This window comes from Aethalodelphis obliquidens, unplaced genomic scaffold (assembly GCF_003676395.1).
Source record: "Aethalodelphis obliquidens isolate GAN/ISIS:26980383/991018 unplaced genomic scaffold, ASM367639v1 scaffold57, whole genome shotgun sequence".
NCBI lineage: Eukaryota > Metazoa > Chordata > Mammalia > Artiodactyla > Delphinidae > Aethalodelphis > Aethalodelphis obliquidens.
In genome coordinates, this window is record NW_020838001.1 from 4,731,803 (window position 1) to 4,751,527 (window position 19,725).

General features: G+C 44.6%; 1 protein-coding gene and 1 long non-coding RNA gene across 2 annotated transcripts in view; one reads left to right on the forward strand and one right to left on the reverse strand.

Moving 5' to 3' along the window:
- RAB22A (RAB22A, member RAS oncogene family) overlaps window positions 1-10,111 on the reverse strand; it is a 53,075-nt gene extending 42,964 nt beyond the window's left edge. Inside the window, exons 1-2 of the mRNA XM_027086901.1 lie at window positions 9,896-10,111; window positions 8,806-8,885 (exon numbers count right to left, since the gene is read on the reverse strand). Coding sequence (XP_026942702.1) covers window positions 8,806-8,885; window positions 9,896-9,931 — 116 coding nt within the window. The 5' untranslated portion in view covers window positions 9,932-10,111. The remainder of the gene's footprint in view (window positions 1-8,805; window positions 8,886-9,895) is intronic.
- A 166-nt stretch (window positions 10,112-10,277) lies between these two features.
- LOC113609537 (uncharacterized) lies at window positions 10,278-18,771 on the forward strand. Its single transcript, XR_003428670.1, has 5 exons — window positions 10,278-10,384; window positions 10,528-10,572; window positions 11,113-12,500; window positions 15,558-15,754; window positions 18,411-18,771. It is a non-coding gene; the product is annotated as an uncharacterized LOC113609537 (long non-coding RNA).
- The last annotated feature ends 954 nt before the right edge of the window (window positions 18,772-19,725 follow it).

A 19,725-nucleotide genomic window follows, 5' to 3' on the forward strand; every position in this document is an offset into this window, starting at 1 on the left:
AGGATCAAGCCAATAAATGTAGAAAAATATTTTGGTAAATTCCACACTTATTCATGTTAAAAAAAACACAAAACTCCAGCATATGATAAAAAGAAGGACACTCTGTAATGTGATAAGGTGTATGTACAAAAACCTTATAGCAAACATATTTAATGGTATGATAGAGAAAGCTTTCCTGCTAAGATTAAAATAAGATAAGAATACCCAGTATGACCATTTCTATTCAACACAGTACTGCAGATCCGTACTCAACTCAATAAAAGATACAAAAAGTTTAAGTTTTAGAAATAAAGCTATTTCAAAGCAATACCATTTAGCACATTGACAGCAGAAAACTGCACTGAAACATCAAACCCCTTGGATTAAATCTAACGAAAGATATGCAAGTCCACTACACAGAAAAGCAGAAAAAAATGCTCAGAAAAAATAAAGAAGCCTAACAAATGAAAGAATAATCTATGTGCATATATTGAAGATGCAGTATCATACAGATGTCATTTCTCTCCAAACCAATCTATAAATTCAATGGAACGTCAATCAAAAACACAGTGGGGATTAGTGTGTTGGTGTGTGTGAAAACAGATAACACTAATGTTTACATGCAAATGTAACAGGCCAAGAACAGCCAAGAAATTACCGAAGAATAAAATAGAACTACTCATACTACTGGACATTAAGACTTATTACAAAGATACTGGATTTAACAAACTGTGACACGGGCACAAGGAAACAGAAAAAAGACTAACAGTCTCTTTAAAAGATCACTGACTAAGGCAAAAAATAAGTGTATTGTGGACTTTATAAGATGCAGAAATAACATATATGACAATATAATACAAAGGATGAGCGAGGGGAAATGAAAGTATACTCTTGTAAGGAGGTTCTCATACTATACGTGAAACCGTATATTATTTGAAGGTAGGCTGACAAATTAAAGACGTATATTGCAAATCCTAGCACAACCACTAAAATAATAGAAGAGGTACAGCTAACAAGCCACTAGTGGAGATAAAATGGAACCATTAATATGGGCAGTAGAAAAATACAGCAAGATGGTAGATTTAAACCAAACCATATTGATAGTTACAAAAAATAAAAATGGTCTAAACCAGTACTATACAACAGAGCCTTCTACAATGAGAACTTGAAAGGTAGCTAGTGTGACTGAGGAACTGAATTTTAAATTTTAACTTAAGTTCAGATAGCCACATGCAGCTACTGTATTAGACAGTACAAGTGTAAACACTCCAAATAAAAGGCAGGACCCATAATGCTGGCTGCAAGAAACTCACTTTATTTATTTTATTTTATTTTTTTGCGGTACGCGGGCCTCTCACTGTTGTGGCCTCTCCCGTTGCGGAGCACAGGCTCCGGACGCGCAGGCTCAGCGGCCATGGCCCACGGGCCCAGCCGCTCCGCGGCACGTGGGATCTTCTGGACCGGGGCACGAACCCGCATCCCCTGCCTCGGCAGGGGGACTCTCAACCACTGCGCCACCAGGGAAGCCCGACACTCACTTTAAATATATATAGGTTAAATGTAAATGGATGGGAAAAGATATGCAAACACTAACCAACAGAGAGCTGAAGAGCCTGTATTCATATGAGACCAAGTAGAATTCAGAATCAGGACGTTACCAGGGAAAAAGAGGGACATTTCATGATAGTGAAGGGGTCAAGTGATCAAGAAAAATAACAATGCTACATGTAGGTAAACTCAATAATAGCTTCAAAACATCAACAAAAACTGATCAAACTAAAAACAGAACTAGACAAATCTTCAATTAGGGTTGGATTTCAGACACTCCTTTCACTTCAAATAAGGGGAAAAAAATATCAGTAAGGATACAAAGGAGAGGAACAGTGCTGTTAGCCAAGCTGATAATTTAACATTTACAGAACACACCACACAACAGGAGCAGAATACATTCTTTTCTGGTACACATGGAACATTCATGAAGGCCACATTCTAGGCCATAAAACAAATGTCAAATGTAAAAGGTTTGAAATAATAATGAGTATGTTCTCTGACTACAACGGATTTAAACTACAGTTCAGTACTAATTTAAAATATCTGGAAAAATTCCCAAATAACTAAGTTAGAAAACATAATTCCAACAACTAACAGGTCAAACAAGTCACAAGGGAAAGAAATACTTTGAACTAAATGAAAATGAAAACACAACATATCAAAATCTGTGGGATTCACTCAAACAAGTACTTACAGGGAAATTTATAGTTCTAACTGTATAAATTGCATATATAAAAAAAGCCTTAAAAAATCAATATTATAAACTTCCACCTTAAAAAACTAAAAAGGAAGAAGTTAGGCCAAATAAGCAAAGGAAGGAAAAAATGAAGATAAAAGCAAAAATCAATGACAAGGAAAAGAGTGAAATATTAATGAAATAAACTGATTCTTTGAGAAGACCATTAAAATCGCTAAACTTATAGCTGGACAGATCCTAATGACATTAAAAAGATAATAGAGGAATATCATGAACAACTTCATGCCAATAAATTAAAAAACAGATACAATGGACAAATTCTTTGAAAGACACAAACTACGAAAGCTTACTCAGGAAGAAATGAATAGGCCCATATCTATTAAAGAAGCTGAATTGGTAGCTAAATTTTTCTGACAAAGAAAACTCCTTGCTCAGATGGCTTCATCCATTGATCAAATGGATATAATTTATGAATTATACCAAACTTTTAAGGAAGAAATACCAATTCTACATGAACTCTTCCAAAAAAGTAGAAGAGGAAAAAAACACTTCCCAACTTAATTTTATGAGGCCGTGATACCAAAACTAGAGAAACATATTACACAAAACTACAGATCAATATCCATCATGAACATGGAGGCAAAAATGCTTAGCAAAATCTTAGTAAATCAAATTCAGTAATGTATTAAAAAATTCATATTAACCAAGTGAAATGTATCCGAAGAATGCAATGTTGGCTTAATATTTTAGAATCAATTGTTGTAATTCACTATTTTAAGACTGAAAAAGAAAAAGCACAAGAACAGTTCAAAAGATGAAAAAAACCACCTGGCAAAATTCAACACAATTCTTGATAAAAAAGATCTCATTGATTTAGGGGTAGACGATAACATTCTCAACATGATAGTGGGCACCTATAAAGAGAACCTAGAGCCTAGATGTCTAACTTAATGGAAAAGACCGAATGCTTCCCCCACCAAGATTAGGAATAAGGAAAGGATGTCTGTTCTCACCACTTCTCACAGTACTGGAGGTCCTGGCTCATGTGCTAAGGCAGGTAAGAGAAATAAAAGGCATACAGATTGGAAAGAAAGAAAGAAAATTGCCTATTACAGATGGCATGATTGTGCACCTAAGAAAATCCCAAGGAATCTATTAAAAAGGTGCCTGAACTAACTGAATTTAGCCAAGTCACACAACACAAGGTCCATATGTAAAAATCCATTTTATGTATTTTTAGTAACAAACAATTGAAATTTAAAAATTCCATATAATCTCTGTGACAGAAAGCTTATCCGTGGTTGCCTGGAGCCAGTGGTAGGGGTGGGGGTGAGTACAGGACGGGACAGAAAGGGACACTTTGGAGTGAGGAAGTCTGGAGCCAGTGGTAGGGGTGGGGATGAATACAGGATGGGGCAGAAAGGGACAGTTTGGAGTGAGGAAGTCTGGAGCCAGTGGTAGGGGTGAGGGTGAATACAGGACGGGGCAGAAAGGGACAGTCTGGAGTGAGGAAGTGTTCTATATCTTGATTGCAGTGGTGATCTCACAGATGTATAAATCTGTCAGAATTCATCAACATATTCACTAAAAATGGGTGCATTTTATTGCATGTAAACTATACTTCAGTAAAGTCAATTAAAAACACAGATCAATGGGATATAATAAAAAATCCAGGGGCTTCCCTGGTGGCGCAGTGGTTGAGAGTCCGCCTGCCGATGCAGGGGACAGGGATTCGTGCCCCGGTCCGGGAAGATCCCACATGCCGCGGAGCGGCTGGGCCCGTGAGCCATGGCCGCTGAGCCTGCGCGGCCGGAGCCTGTGCTCCCCCACAACAGTGAGAGGCCCACGTACCGCAAAAAAAAAAAAAAAAAAAATCCATAAAAAGTGCACTATAAATACAGATGCTCAATTTATGACAATCACAGCTCAGCATAGAACACTGAATTATGGTCTAAAAAGCAAAAAACGGATGAGGATTACTGGATAACCCTGTTGGAATTAAAAAAAAAAAAAGTCAAAACGCCCCAAAACTTAACGTTTATTTTACATCTCATCCAGAAATTAATTCCAGGTAAAATTTAAATCTAAATCTGAAAAGTGAAACAAAATTTCTATAGGATAACAGGAGAGTATTTTCATGACCTTGGTAAATCGAAGTTTATTAAAAGGACATAAAAAGCACTAACCATAAAGAGAAAGATTGATCAAATGGATATATTAAAAGTAACAACTCTTCATTAAAAGATCCTTTCAGAGAGTGAAAACCTTAGTCACAGAGTGCGAGAAAATATCTGCAATGCTCAGAACCAACGAATGACTAGTATCCGGAATACGTACGCAACACCTACAAATCAATAAGGATATGACTGACGACCCAATAGAAAAATGAGCAAGATTCTCAAACAGGCAACATACCCAAATGACCAATAAACATATGAAAATGTGTTCAATAGCTTTAGTCATATGGGAAACAGAAATTAAAACCAGAACGAGGTACTACCGCCCACCCTCCAACACAGCTAAAATTTGAGACTGATAATACCAAATGTTGTAGCTGATATGGAGCAACCGGAACTCCCAAACACTGCTGGTAGGAATGTAAATTGGTGCAATACTTTACAAGGTAGCTACTAGAGAGAGTTAAGATACATATTCCTTCTGACTCAGGAATTCCACTGCCAATTGCCAAAGAAATTCCATACATATGGGCACAAAAGACACGTACGAAAACGTTCATAGCAAAATTATTTGTAATAGCCTCAGACTAGAAACAACCACCATCTCCAACAGCAGAATAAACTGTGGTATATTTATCCAATGAGTTACTTACTATACGGAGATGAAAAAGAAAAAACTATTATTACATGAAATGACATAGATGAATCTCACAAGGTTTGAATAAAATAAGCAGATACAAAACAATACCTACTGGTCTAGTTCCATTTAAATAAAGTCTAAAAAAACACTATAGTGTTAGAGGCTTATTAAAAAATAACAGTTGCTAAGAAATAACAAATGCTTACCATATGCCAAGTACCATTTTAATTTTTATGTGTTTAACTCAATTTTCACAACTCTATAATGAGATGCAACTTATTCTCCCAAATGTGCAAATTTAGTCACAAAGAGCTTAAATAATTTGCTCAAGGACACGCAGCGACTACGTGTTAGACCTGGAGTGTGAAGGCAGCTAGCCTGGCTTGAGAGCCCGCATTCTAAACGCTACATTGACGCTCAGCGGTAGTGCTTTACTGGAAAGATGGAGGGAGGGCAAATGAGCAGAGGGAGGCGGGAGAAGTAGGATGACTAATCCCGTCTCTCAAGAAAACGATCAGTAGATGATGCCTAAAGCTGGGCGACCGGGTGGGGGAGAAGAGAGAAGGGGTCAAGAGTTAGCAGTATATGCATGTTATGAAAAAGTCTGGAGGAACGATCAGAAAAAACCAGCTAAACAACATCACCACAGTAGTTGCCTCTAGGGAGTGAGTCAGAGTGGACCAGGGGACTGTTATACTTAAGCTATAAGCCTTACTGTTACAGAAAAAAAACACATGCACATTACTTTGATAAAAATAATTTTTAAAGCTTTAAAAAGATGTAAATAGGGCTTCCCTGGTGGCGCAGTGGTTGAGAGTCCGCCTGCCGATGCAGGGGACACGGGTTCGTACCCCGGTCTGGGAAGATCCCACATGCCGCGGAGCGGCTGGGTCCGTGAGCCATGGCCGCTGAGTCAGCACGTCCGGAGCCTGTGCTCCGCAACGAGAGAGGCCACGACAGTGAGAGGCCCACATAACGCAAAAAAAAAAAAAAAAAGATGTAAATATTTTTAAAAACAACAATGCTATCATGTATTGAGCCCCAGTGTCCCTGGAATTTAGCTAAACATTTTATATACAGTATTTCACGGAATTCCCCTAACAATATGGAATTGGTGCCAGTATTACTATTATTTTGCTGATGGGGAAACGAATTCAGGGTTAACTAGCTGGCAGGTGGCAGAGTCCATGTTGGAACCACCACGAGGGAAGATGAAGGTCTAGAAGTCAACAAAGAACAGGTATGGAAGGATATTCAGGAGGAGCCCTGGACAGGAGCCGGTGACTCATGCTGGCTTCAGGGAGGGGAGGGGACATTAGGAGGGGGATCTGAGAAGGATGCCCAGGTTGCTGGCTTGGGTACCTGAGGACATGTTGGTCCTTTTCTCTTCCGCAAGGTCCACGGAAAGAGGAGCAGAGGGCCAAGCCTCTGATGGGGAGTTTATGAGCTCAGTCACAAATACGTAGAGCCCCTTACTGTTTGGGAAAGGCACTGCTCGGAGGAGGACGCAGTGTGGGGAAGACCAAACATGTATGAACTCAGTAGGGGGGTGGGGGTGGGGAGAAGACTGAGGGGGACGGTCACGGACCCAGGGAGAGAAAGAACGTCTGGGGCCTGGCCCTGCTGCCTGCCCAGCCTCCAGGCCACCCATCCAATGTGCCCTGTCCCCCACCCTCACAGCTCCTGCTGTCCCCCGTGCTACTCACTGCCCTCAACACCACCGATCATTACCTTCCACTCTTCAAAAACTGTTTTTCGAAATACAGTCCACTCATCTTTCAATATTGAAATGTCAGGGCTTCCAAGCGCCTCACGCCCTCACCGTTCCCCTCAGGAACCAGTCACGCCCTTGGGCCTGGGTGAGGCTCCTGCTACAGGCTCTCACAGGTGCTCCACATTCCTCCTTTGGAGCGCAGAAAATGGTCAAAGAAATCACCTCCTGCACTTTAGTTACAGAATATGTCTCTGTCCTTCTAGGAGAGGGTCATGAGGGCGGGAGGGGCTGGCGGGCTCTTCTGAAAAGGTCCAAATAGTAAATACTTTCAGCTTTGCAGGCCACAGGGTCTTAGTCACAACTATTCAACTCTGCCATTGTAGCCCGAAAGCGGTGCAGACAACATATAAATGAAAGGGTGTGATGTGTCACGGCATCATTTGATCTATAAAGTCAAGAGGTGGCCACATGGCCACGGTTTGCTGAGCCCTGGTCTAAACCGCCAGCCCCCAGCCTAGCATCCGGCACACAGCAGGCACTCAGTGAATGAAGAAAGGAAGAAAAAAGCCGTTGCGTTGGCAATGAGATGGAAACAGGTGCTGAGGGGAGGTGGTTTCAGTGGGACGGTGGCGTGGGATGGAGACAGCAGGGGGCTGAGGAGAAGCAGCAAGTCCTCTTTCCGGAGCCCCCCGTTTGCCCGGCAGGTTTGGGGCACGGCCCTGTCTTCGGGGAGCGTGTCTGCAGGCTCCGACAGGAAGGCAGGGCTGGGATAGGAAGGGGAGAAGGCAGGGCTCCAGAGCTCAGGTGTGTGTGGGGTTGGTCCTGAAGGAGGAGGACACCTGCTGAGGACAGAGGAACAAGGACGGTGGAAGGCACGAGGGAGAAGCCTCGGATCATCTTCCCCGCGAGACGTGCGCCTGGACCACCTGGTGAAGAGAGTGGGGCTCGGGGAGGTGAAGAACCCCAGCGCCTGTGGGGCTGCGAGGGCTGGCCACCCAGGACAGGGCCACAGGCCTCCACCGTCCCTCTCCTCTGGTGAGACAGCACTGCTAACCAGGCTGGCGTTTGGGTTTTTAGTGCTGCCCAGTGTGAGGTGTGTCACTCACTGAGTCACCAGCACGACCTATCACTTCCTGTCCCTTCACTTTCCCATGCGGGCAGTGACAGGCAGGCCCAGAGGAGGATGAGTTCACACTTCAAACATGTAGACGTACCCAGTTCTTTCTTGAAGGGTATTGAAAGGCATTTTCATTCCAGAGGATTAGTGGCTGTTTCATCTTGGTGCGTTCAAGTGTGTCTGTGTATGCTGTAAGGTATCTCCCGATTAGGCAGAACGGAATTTTTCTTTAATGGAAGAAACCCCTCGACTGGGGCTTCGCATAGTCGCTATCTAGTCTTAGAAGCCCGACAAAGTATTAACACCCACAAAACACAACTTCTCACAGAGAAAGTATTAATATTATGATATTTAAACAGCCTGAAAAGTTTTCTCACAGAGTCGAAAACCGACAGCCAGTCAATTTCACTTATTCTAAGACCCAGATACCCGGAAAAAAGCTTCCATTTTGACATTAATTTGTTAATTCTTTACTGCTACTGGAACGTGTAGGTAGCAGTGCTGGAACGTGTGAGAAAGGTTTGGACCCCAAACTATTTTTTACGAAGAACTAAAGCCACCTAAAATATCTTTTAGGTGACATGCCGGGGGAAATAAAAGTATTAGGGCCTGTTTTCTTCTGCCTTATTTCAAGGTGTAATTGCTGTTACTATTCATAGATTGAAGGCTCTATGTATATTCTAACAAGTAAAACTTTAATTCATACTTTCATTTGGAGGTTTTCATTCCTCACAAATCAAAAGACAATTTTCCTAAAACACATCAATCCTCACTCCACCATTTCAAGTTCTTCTAGAGATGATGGGAACCACTGTCTCCAAATTCACTAGAGTTTAAAATGGGGATGCCTAACCCCTGTAACACAGCCTTTATTTGAACGGACTTTTCAATACACCTTTAGATGCACATTCAATAAACTTGATCTCTTACCCTATTGTTGGGTTGATATTCGGATCAAAACTGTCCTCCACGAACCGCCACACAATACTTGATTTACCTACACCTGTATCCTGAAAGAGAATGAGAGGTGAAGAAGAAAAAGTTTTACCTGCTTGCGTACACCAAAAACTACCTTGTGCCCTACGTTCAGGATTTTGGGAAAATCATTCCAGATAGGTAAATTTTAGAAGTTAAGAAACACAAAAAGGTTTTCATAAAAATTCAGTGGAGTAACTAGGAGATTGCAAAATGTATTGTCGGAGAGGGGTTCCAAGTTTTTAAGAGACAGGATCTTCTGAAAGATCCAAAGTTTCTGCTTACTGTGCAAAGTGACAAACTCACTTGCTTTATAATAAGTCTATGTGAACTATGAACTCTTGAACTACTTCTGAGTAATCCCTGATAAATCCTAGCCCCACCCTATCTAGGAAGGGCGAAGACTAGTTATCGAAACCTTTTTCAGTCTTTAAGGCAGCAACTCAGGCAAGAGAGCATCAATTTCAGAAAGTATGCTCTGAAATAGCAAAGCTGCCTCGACAAGTCAGGAAGCTGAAGCTTCAAACTAGTCTTTGGGGCTTCCTGAGTTGAATGCCCCCCGCCCGCCCCAAGGAAAGTAACTGTGAGAAGTGTCAGAGGTATCCCACAAGTTCAAAAACACCAAGCAGATGGCAAAGGAGACTACTGCTGCTCGTAAAACCTAAAGACCTGTTACTGGCTGTACTTCGCAAGACTTGGCCAACTCCTAACTAGTACCTGGGGAAGCTATTTAAGAGCTGCTCTTGACCCAGATGCAACGGAGAGGCAGGGAGGGCTCTTCACCCTTTGAGGGGCGGGAAGAGACCCTGGGCTCCAGGGAGGGACGAGGGGAAAGGTCCCTCCCGCCAGCAAAACCTTCAGGACTGTGCGGCCAGGTGGGCGGGACAGCCTGGGGGGGGGAGGGGGGCTGGAAGGAGGGTCCCGGGGCAGGTAGGCGGCGTCCCGCACTGAGACTGAGAGAAGGGGCAAACGGGACGTGGGCACGCCCGGGTCCCCGGCCCGCCCGGCCTCCCGCGGCCCTCCCAGCCGGCCCGCCGCCACTCACCCCCAGCAGACACACTTTGAGCTCCCTCAGCGCCATGGCCTGGGAGCCAGGGGAGCGGGCCCGCCGCCGCCCTAAGTTGAGAAGGGAGAGGCCCGGCCCAGCACGAGCATCCCCCAGCGCCGCCGCGGCACGGCCTAGCCCCGGCCGCGGGGCGCGTATAGGCGGCGGCCGCCCGTTCGCCGGTCCTTGGCCTGGCCCGTCCGTCACCAGCCGTGCGGGACCCGCTTCAGCAGCCGGGACGGTGCCGCGGGTTCCCGAGCGCCACCGCTGCCGCCATCTTGGGACGCCAGCCGGGTCACCTGACCTCCCCGCCCACCTCGGCAGCCACCTTCGCCGCGAGGGCGGGGCCGGCTAGCGCAGCGAGGCTCGAGGCGGGGGGCGGGGCCGCCGACGAGGGGCGGGATCCGAAGCCAGATACCCCCGCCTCTCTCCCTCTGGCCCCGCCCCTCGCGCGCCGGCCCCGCCTCCAGGCCCATTCCAAGATGGCGGGTGAGTGGGGCTGGACTCCCGGGGCGCCGCCCCCTCCCCCCAAGCCGGGACCACCCCTCGAGGCCCGGGGACCGCCCCTGCCCGCCCCTGAGGCCGCCTGCCGCAGCCCCCTTGTAACTCCTTATGTGTCTCTTGGTTTTCAGGGATCCCCCTGTACTTTGTGGACTTGCAGGATGACTTAGACGATTGTAAGTAAGAGTTCGGGCGTCCCGTCCCTCCCTGGGAACCTCTCATAGAGTTCGGGGTGCACGAAAGGCGGGGTGGGACCTACGGGCTGGGCTCTCCGTGTTGGGCCCAGAATAGCGGGACCCCCAACTGCCTTAATCACTTGCGGCGGTCCCTCCTCACTGGGCGGGGCGGCCGAGAATGGGGAGGATTTTTGTTGCTGGGAAACTTCTGACTTCCTGTCACTTTCTTTCTCTTCCTCCTCCTCCTTCTCCTGCGGCGGCCCGGGAGGGGCGGGAGGGCTAGGCCCTCCTGCTAGTGATTCCGGGAGGGAGGAGGCGTGGCCACCTTGGGGGTCGGGGGCTTGCACCCAGGGTCTCCACTTTTTTCCCTGGGACTTTTCAGAGTGCTGGGGAGTTTGGGAGGTCCGGCTCCCCGTGTGGCCGGCCACAGACTCGCACAGATTTCTCCAGTGTCCTGGCCACAAGCCCAGCTCCGTTCTCATCCCTAGGAGCCCCTTGGGTGGGTATCCTTCACCTGTCCCTTCCTGCTCTTTCCTTTAGAATCACGTTAAGGACTGATGGCTGGGGAAGGTGTTCCTGGAAATGCAAGTTCGCATTTGTGGTGACTGAAGCATTTCCTTTCCATTCAACAAACATTTCTTGAGCACCAGCTGGTTCTGGGCCAGCCATGCGCGGAGCCTGGGACCTACAGACTCGAACCTGAAACGGTGACGACTCTCAGGGAGCTCACAGTCCAGGGAGAGAGCCGACTTGTAAACAGATAATTACCAAACGCCGGGTTGCCTGCTCATGAAGGAGGCCTGTACAAACCATCACAATAGCCAACATTAATGGGGGCTTACTGTGCGCTTCCCTTCCCCATCTACAAGTTTCCTACTAACAAGAACTGGTGTTTACAGAAAACACCATAGGTCAGGCGCAGTTTAAACCCTTTATACACATTATTTCTTTTAGAAGGAGGCAACTTTATTAAAGTAGAATGACACTTGAAGGGGTCAGTGTTTAGGAGCATGGGTCCTGAAGTCAGATGGCCAGAGGGTGAAGTCCTGAGCCACTGTTTACTGGCTGTGTGATCCTGGCCAAGTCACTGTACCACTTGGAGCCTCATTGCCTCATCAGTATAATGGGCATAATAGAAGTCCACCTCAAAAGGCTTCCGCGCAGGTTAAATAATAAAAGGTTTAGCGTGAAGCCTTGTACATAGGACACGCTGGGTAAATATTATCTGCCGTTATTATTGTTGTGATCATTATTCATAATTATTTCACACTGTGGGGCAAAGTACAGTGTTGGCCCCAGGTTTACAGAGCTGAATGTTTCGGCCAGCAGGCATCTTTGAATGGAAGGACTGTAGCTGCTGTTAAGGCACCTCTCATTCGCAGATTCGATATTTGGCCCGGCTGGAAAAGCTGATTTCTGGCTATATCAGTTATCTAACAAACCACCCCAAAACTCAGTGGCTTAAATCAACAGCATTTTGTTATTTCTAACAATTCTGTGCCTTGACTGGGTGATACAGAAGCTTCGTGTGTTCTCTGTGAACTCTGGGAAGATAAGAAGGTCCAAAATGGCTTTCCTCACGTGGCTCTTGGCCAGGAAATCTTCTGGGACTGCAGGTCAGGGCCTCAGTTCTCTTCCAGGAGCTTCTTCCACTTGGCTAGCTTGGGCTTCTCACAGCGTGGTGACGGCAGGCATTTGGACCTCTTTTCTGGCAGCTAGCTTCCTTTTGTCTTTTTTGTATATGTGTTCAAAAAGGAAGAGATTACATAGGAAAAAATCTGATTTTCCTTTGGCCCTGTTTGTGCGGATATTGGGTGTCTGAGACTTGTGGTAAAGAATGCCATAAACACTCTTTAGCAGACAGCTGAGGACTCGTCCCAGTGAAGAAGAAAACCAGCATCGTGGCTCTGAACACACCCATGCCATGGGTAGGGCAACTCTGGGAGCCTCCTGGGGCTTCTTTTTTTGAGCAGGGGTGGGGGCTTCAGGGTGCTATTCCTATGAAATTACAATATAGTTGGTTAGATTAATAGCCGTAATAGGAGGGCCTGTCCCCCCAGTAATTTATGCAGCCCTGGGTCCCACCTTTGCACTTTACTGGGGTGGTGTTTGGGAGGCATTATCATGCTGTGATTGATAGCAAGAACCCTGAGGTCCTGTAGCCCACTTCCTGCCTTTAGCTGAGTCAGTGTGAGCAGATCACTCACTCTGTTCACATTCTTCATCTGGAAAATGACATAAGAATTGGAGATGCTTCATAGGACTGATATGAGGATTAGATGAAACAATACACATAAAACATTTCAGCCCGGTGCCTGGCATACAGTATTATATTCAATGATTTTATTACTGTTATTATTTTAACCATCATCATTATTGCTAGGCACTCGTATACGATTTTCTGATTCTGTGTTAAGGGCTGCTACTCTGTGAAGTAGGTGGGATTATTCCTGTTTTACAAATGATGAAACTGAGAATCAGAGAGGTTAACTAACTTATCCAGTATGGCACAGGTCATAAGTGATAGAACTAGCAACCAACTCTGTTCCTCTGAGTCTTGCTTTTTTTATTCCATCACACAGATTGACCTCACGAATATTCTTAAGCTAATGGCAAGAGCATGGATGTTGGTTGTGGTGGTTCTCCATCTGTTGTCCTTTTTGGGCATTTTTTATCTAAACGATGGGATAACTGCTCCATTTAGGCTCTAAGTCACTTTGGGCAGGAACATAGGTCGTCCTTTTTTATCACCCAGTGTCCTCCATAATCTAGGTGTTCAATTAATGTCATCACTGGTAGTGATAATGGATGACAAGTCTTGTCCGATTTACTTTGTGATCTCTTGATTAAATTTGCTAACTTCAAAACGAAGCCATAATGAAAGGCTGCCTTGTCTTTTAAAATCATTCAGAGTCTCCGGGTCATTGCAGCACAGAAAAGATTTAATTTTAGTGAATTAGCTTGCCGAAGCAATCTAAATTCCTTCTCTTGAGAGCAGAAAGTATGTGGGATGGTCTGGCACGGTGGTCCTGGTGGACTGCACATAGAAGGTGGAGCTGGATGCGTCTGTGCCTCAGGGGCTTAAAGTCCTGTGACCGTCTGGGTTGCTTAAAGCAGGTGGAGGCTGAAGAGGTATTACTCCTGGTAAGGTTGGCTTGGCCAATTGCAATTTAAGTGTGTGCCAGTGGTGGGTGGAAAAAAAGTGAGGGGAATCTGTTGCAGATATAAAGAGACCTAAGAGACCTATCAACAAAGTACAATATGTGGTCATATTTGGATCCTTAGTTGAACAAATCAGCGGTAAAAAGACATTAATGAGACAGTTGGGGGAAATTAAACTTGGGCTGGGTATTAGGTTATATTAAGAATCATTATTAATTTTGTCAGATGCGATAGTGGTGTCACAGTTTTATTCAAAGGAGAAGGACCTTATCTAACAGAAATAAATAAGCATTTATGGGTGAAATGATTTAACGTGTGAGGTCTGCTTTGAAAATGCTGCAACAGACAAAAAATCATCAAAAAGTTGGGAAGAAGGATGCGTGGGAAAAATTGGCAGAATGTTTATACTTGTTGAAACTGGTTGCTAGGGGTGTGGGGTTTGTTATACTATTCTATTTTTGCATGTGTTTGAAAATTTCCTTAATAGAAAGTTTTTAAAAATGAGATGAAAGTTTCATATATGATCAAACATCTACATGAAGAGTTTAAAGCTGGATTTCGATTCTGAAGTCAGCTGCCATGTTATTGTAAGATGCGTTTAGCTTCAAAAGACAGACTTGGAGAATCTATTCGTATTTGAGGGACTGTGTATTTCTTTTCAAATGTTTAGTTTTTGAGGTATCTATGAAAGAAGTTGGAAGAAGGTGTACTTCTGTTGATGAGAAAAGCTAGGTGCCAACAAATAATATCTGGACCTTTGTTGAAAATGGGATTAGCTAAATCAGAGGGATACAGATAGACTCTTTGAATCTTAATGCTAGAAGGAGTGGTGTGTGTTCAAGCTTGAATAAAAGACATCCTCCAGAGCAGAATGCATTCCATTTCACCTGCCCACTTTAGTCCAGGTTTGTAAAAATGTTCTGCTTGAGGACCACAGCCAAGCAGAGAAAATAGATTAATTTTAGCCCCAAACCAAACCATTGAACCTTCTCTCTGAACTATTATATAAACTCTAATCAAAGATTGTCAATTTTTTTTTTTAAAGTAAAGACCTCCCTGTTGAGTGAAATAGTTTGAACAGGAACTTGAATGTGCTAATAGTTGGGAAATAGAACAAAATCCAGACATCAGACTATTCTCCAAGTCAGAGATGGGCAAATTTTTTTTTTCTGTAAAGGATCAGATAGTAAACATTTTAGACTTTGTTGGGCAGAAGCCCTGCTATAACCACTCAAGTCTGCCACTGTAGCCTGGTAGCACTCACAGATACACATAAATGAATGAACATGGCTGTTTGCTAATAAAACTTTATTTATAAACACAGGGCTGGATTTGGCCCTCGGTTCTAAATCAAACTTGATTTCATTTTTTTCCTTTTTTTGCGGGGGGGGGATTTTTTTTTTTTTTAATTTTAGTTGTTTTACAATGTCGTGTTAGGCTCAGGTGTACAGCAAACTGATTCAGTTGTATATACATATATTTATATTCTTTTTATTATATATTTATTATATATATATTCTTTTTTCAGATTCTTTTTCCATTATAGGTTATTACAAGATATCGAGTATAGTTCCCTGTGCTCTACAGTAGCTCATTGTTGGTTGGTTATCTCTTTTATATTTAGTAGTGTATATATGTTAATCCCAAGCTCTTAATTTCTCTCTCCCCACTTTCCACTTTGGTGTAACCATAAGTTTGTTTTTTATGCCTGTGAGTCTGTTATGTAAATAAGTTCATTTGTGTCATTTCTTTGGGTTCCACAGATAAGTGGTATCATATATTTGTCTTTCTCTGAAACTTGGTTTCATTCTGTTCGCACCCAGAAGTCTTGTTGATTAGCTGAGCCAACCTGAAAGGCTGCCTTTCCCACTGGGCTCAGTTTGAAGAGCTGACTTTTGCCGGCACAGACCCTGCTTTGTTGAGGAGCCCTTGACAAGTTGTTCAGCCTTCACGTCTCCTTTTTCCTGTTCGTGTGTTGGGGATTAAAAGCATGTACCTGTCTCCTCCCAACAGGATGAGGGTGAGCAAGGAACAAAAGAGTCAGCATGGTGTGGGCCGAGTCAACTGTGCTTCCCGGCTGATAACTGTTAGTGCATTTTACTTTTGTTGTTCTGTATTTTCCATTTCCTATGAGACAAACAGATGAACATTAGAGATTCCCTGAAATTGTCTCTGTTTAAAAAGAGAGTTTTATATGGCTTTCTACCTCACAAATGAAGATTTTTTTTTTAAGCAGAAATTTTGCAACAAAACCTAGCTAATGAAGGAGAAAGTGGTTTTGAGCTTCAAAACACCACTTAGCCTAATGAGGAAAAAAATAAGAGATGAGGGCAAGTGCTTGCTTTCCCTGTTTGGAAAGTCATTCATCCATGTAACAGATGTTTCTCCAGCTCCTCCCAGGCACCAGCCTGTGGGAGGCACTGGGGATAGAGGGATGAAGAACCCTGGGCTTCATCCCAGAGCTGCTCCCACCTAGAGGGAAGGTGTGCGTAGAGATGGCACAGATGGGAGGTGCCGGTTGAGTTGGGTCAGGCCAAGGAGGGCAATGGGTGAGTGACCTCGGTGAGAACTTTTCCAGTGCAGCCAGGGGCCAGAAGCCAGGCCAGAATGAATGGCATCGGGAAGTTGAGGATACGTTGTCTGTAGTCCATGCATCGAGCGCCCACTGTATTCCAGACACTGGCTGGCCATTGGGCATTTTGGGGAATGGTCACTGTTCTTGGGAGCTCCCAGTGTAGCCAGGAAAACAGACCCTTTTGAGAAGAAGCAGCTGGAGGGGTTGCTTTTCTTCCTGGATAAGAGAGCCCAGAACATCTTTGCATTATTTGTATCTACTCTGACAACCTTAAAAAAAAAGAAAAAGGATTTGGATGGCCCAACCGTTCCACTCTTGGTTACTTGCCCACAAAACGTGAACACATATTTTCACAAAGACAGGGTCATAGTTGCACTATTCTTAATAGTCGAAAACTGGAACCCACCCAAATGTCCATCGTGAGTAGAATGGATTATAAATGGTGGTTATGTTCACACGATGGAAAACTATGCAGTTATGAGACTGAATTATCTACAGCGTCACACACATATGGATGAACTTCACAAACAGTGGTTGGTGAAAGAAGCCAGACACAAAAGGGTAGAGATTGGATGCTTCTGTTTACACAGAGTATGGAAACAAGCACAGCCATCTAGCTGATCTGACGTAGAAGGCAGGAGAGTGGTCCCCTTTGGGTAAGGCAGTAAGTGGGAGGGAGCATGGGGGGCTTTTGGAGATGCCAGTTAAATTGTCTTTCTTGAGCTGAGGACTGGTTTCACAGGCATGTTCAGTTAAAAAATTAGTCAAGTGGAACACTTACTTTTTGTGTACTTTTCTGTGTGAATGGCGTACTTCAGTTAAAAAAATAAGAATTGCTTTTTAAGATCAAGGCACAGGGGAGAGCATAACCGTGGATGGGGGGAAGGAGTCTGTGCAAAGGGGAAGATGGCAGAGAGCGGGAGGGGAGGGTGATGGCGGGGTTGGACCGTGTAAGACAGGCATGGAACTCGGTGCATCCGCAGAGGAGTTTGCTTCTTTCCAGAAGGAGGAAGGCGACCTTCCTGGCAGTTTGGCCAAGGCGGTCATTAGAAAAGTGGTATAATGTTGGCCAGTATTGCTTGATTGTCTCAAATATTTTGAACAGTAGGAAAGTAGAGCCCCCCACGCGCGTACACTCACCCCAGGGGCTGTGGGTTTTGTTTTGCAACCTTCTTTTCCTTTTTGAATCTGCCTCAAGTCTGAGTGGAGAAGTTGCTGCATTTTTCAGTAGCGCTCTTCCATCCATCAGACTGTGTAGAGTCTGGCCCCCTCACCCACAGCTCCTCCAGCTCTGTCCCCAGCTGGGTGGGTTGGCAGGAAAATTGAGATGTATAATATCACAGTGGAGCCCACGAGCGGCTTGGAGCTGCTGAGTGCTCGCCTATCAGGTGACCCGAGTCAGTGTTTCCCGTTGACCGTCAGTGTGAAAGTCAGAGTCATAAATAATGACGGGTTTTGGAAGCCGTGATTAAAGCCACAAATCAAAGAGGAATTTCCATGTATGCATGGTATAGAAAGGACGGCTGCTCGTGAGCTGGGCCGGTCTTTTCAGCCAGCCCGCTGCGTAGTGCTAGTAATGGCCATCAGTAGCCGTCAAAGATCTGTGATACAAAACGTTATGCACTGGACGGATCCGCTCATACAGGAGCTAATAAATCAGTGTGGGTCTTGTTAGAGAATGGCATTTATACAGAGAAAGTTTGCCTGCGCAGCTTGCCACTGAAATTTAGTTAAGTCAACAAAGACCTGCCGTGTGCAGGGGTCAGTTCCACCTTCCGCGCCCCCCCCCACCCCAAGTCAGTGAAGAAGCAAGAACGTTCTTTATCTTTCGCATGGGTTGGGTTTGTCTGGTGTAGCTTTTAGAAATAGTCCCAATTTAAGAATCTGCATTAGTATTTATAAGCCTGTTAGCAAGAAGGATGAAGCCACTTTAAATAATACATTAATGGATGGTTTACTCTAGTTTCCCCCCAAATCATATAAGGCGTTGCAGAGACTTAGTTATTGTTCATCGAAGAGTGGCTAATGAGAAGCGCTAAGAATTATCAATTACATAAGTTCTACATTAATACAGTTTTCTCTCTCTCTCTTTTTTTTTAAGTACGCATTTTGCAAATAAGGCTAGACTCCTTCTCAGCCACCATCAACCAATCTTCTAACATATTGAAGTGGACACAGACAGTGGGTCACATCTGTCATGTTTTCTCCCAACCATCATCCTCTAGTGCTGTGTTAGAGACAGAATATTGGATCGCATGGATAATTGGGCTGGCCCAGGGTGGCGTATCTCACACAGAGTTATAGTGACAGGATGACATGTTGAATGGAGAATCGTAAATATTGGGAATGCCTGGAGAACGGATTCTTAATGAAAATGCTTGCCGGGATAGACGTGCTCTAACATTCTGCCTCCGTCTCTACCTCTGTTCATGTCTGGGCCAATAAAGTTATCTCACTGGACATGTTTTATTGTGTTTGTTTTTTCTCATCTTTCCACTTCAGACCAGTTCTGGGGTGGCTGCTCAGCTAGGGCTTGGTGGCTTCGTGAGAAATCTCTGGCTTCCCGAACCCCCCAAAGGCAGCAGACAGCCAGTGCACTTTCCTCTGCTGTGTTCTTCCCTTCCTCTGGAATGTTCTTTTTCCCTTTCCCAGATCCTCTCTCTCTTCCTGTGTGGTAAACTCCTACTCAATCTTCAAGGCCCAGCTCAAATATCACTGCTGTTGTAGGGAAGCATCTCCCACCCCCTCCTTCCTCCTCCAAGCAGAGCTGGTCTCCTCCCTGTCTTGTTTATACCTGTACCCTATGGCTCTTGCCACCGGGGTATTGTGGGTTGTTATGTGTGGGAAGATCTTTGTTCCCTTGGGAGCTTTTGGAGTCTGGGGACCATGCCTTTGTCATCTCTGAACCGCCAGTACTCTGTCGAATGTTGAGTTATGGTTTACTGTTGTCACCTGAAATTAACCCTGGTGGGTGGGGAGAGGACGTTTGAGATACGCTTGCTGTTAACACGCCTTCTGTTTTTTGTAATAGATCTTCTGATCTTTTTTGTGATGCAAAATGACCTGGAAAATTTCTTTTCTTTCTTTTTATTAGATCGTATCTATTGTACTTTGAACCTGTAAAGCACATTCACCTAACATTATACTTAAAGCGTTAATTCATACTTAGGCTGGTTTAAGACAGATTGGTGTCTTGTGAAGAGCCCTGACACACAGGCGCGTGCTCAGGGTCTCCTGTGTGTTTTTGCCAGAGCAACCTCACCCAACTTGTTTTGCGCCCCAGCCTGTTTTATTTATTTTTTATTTTTTTATGTATTTTTTTGGCTGTGTTGTGTCTTTGTTTCTGTGCGCGGGCTTTCTCTAGTTGCGGTGAGTGGGGGCTACTCTTCGTTGTGGTGCATGGGCTTCTCATTGCG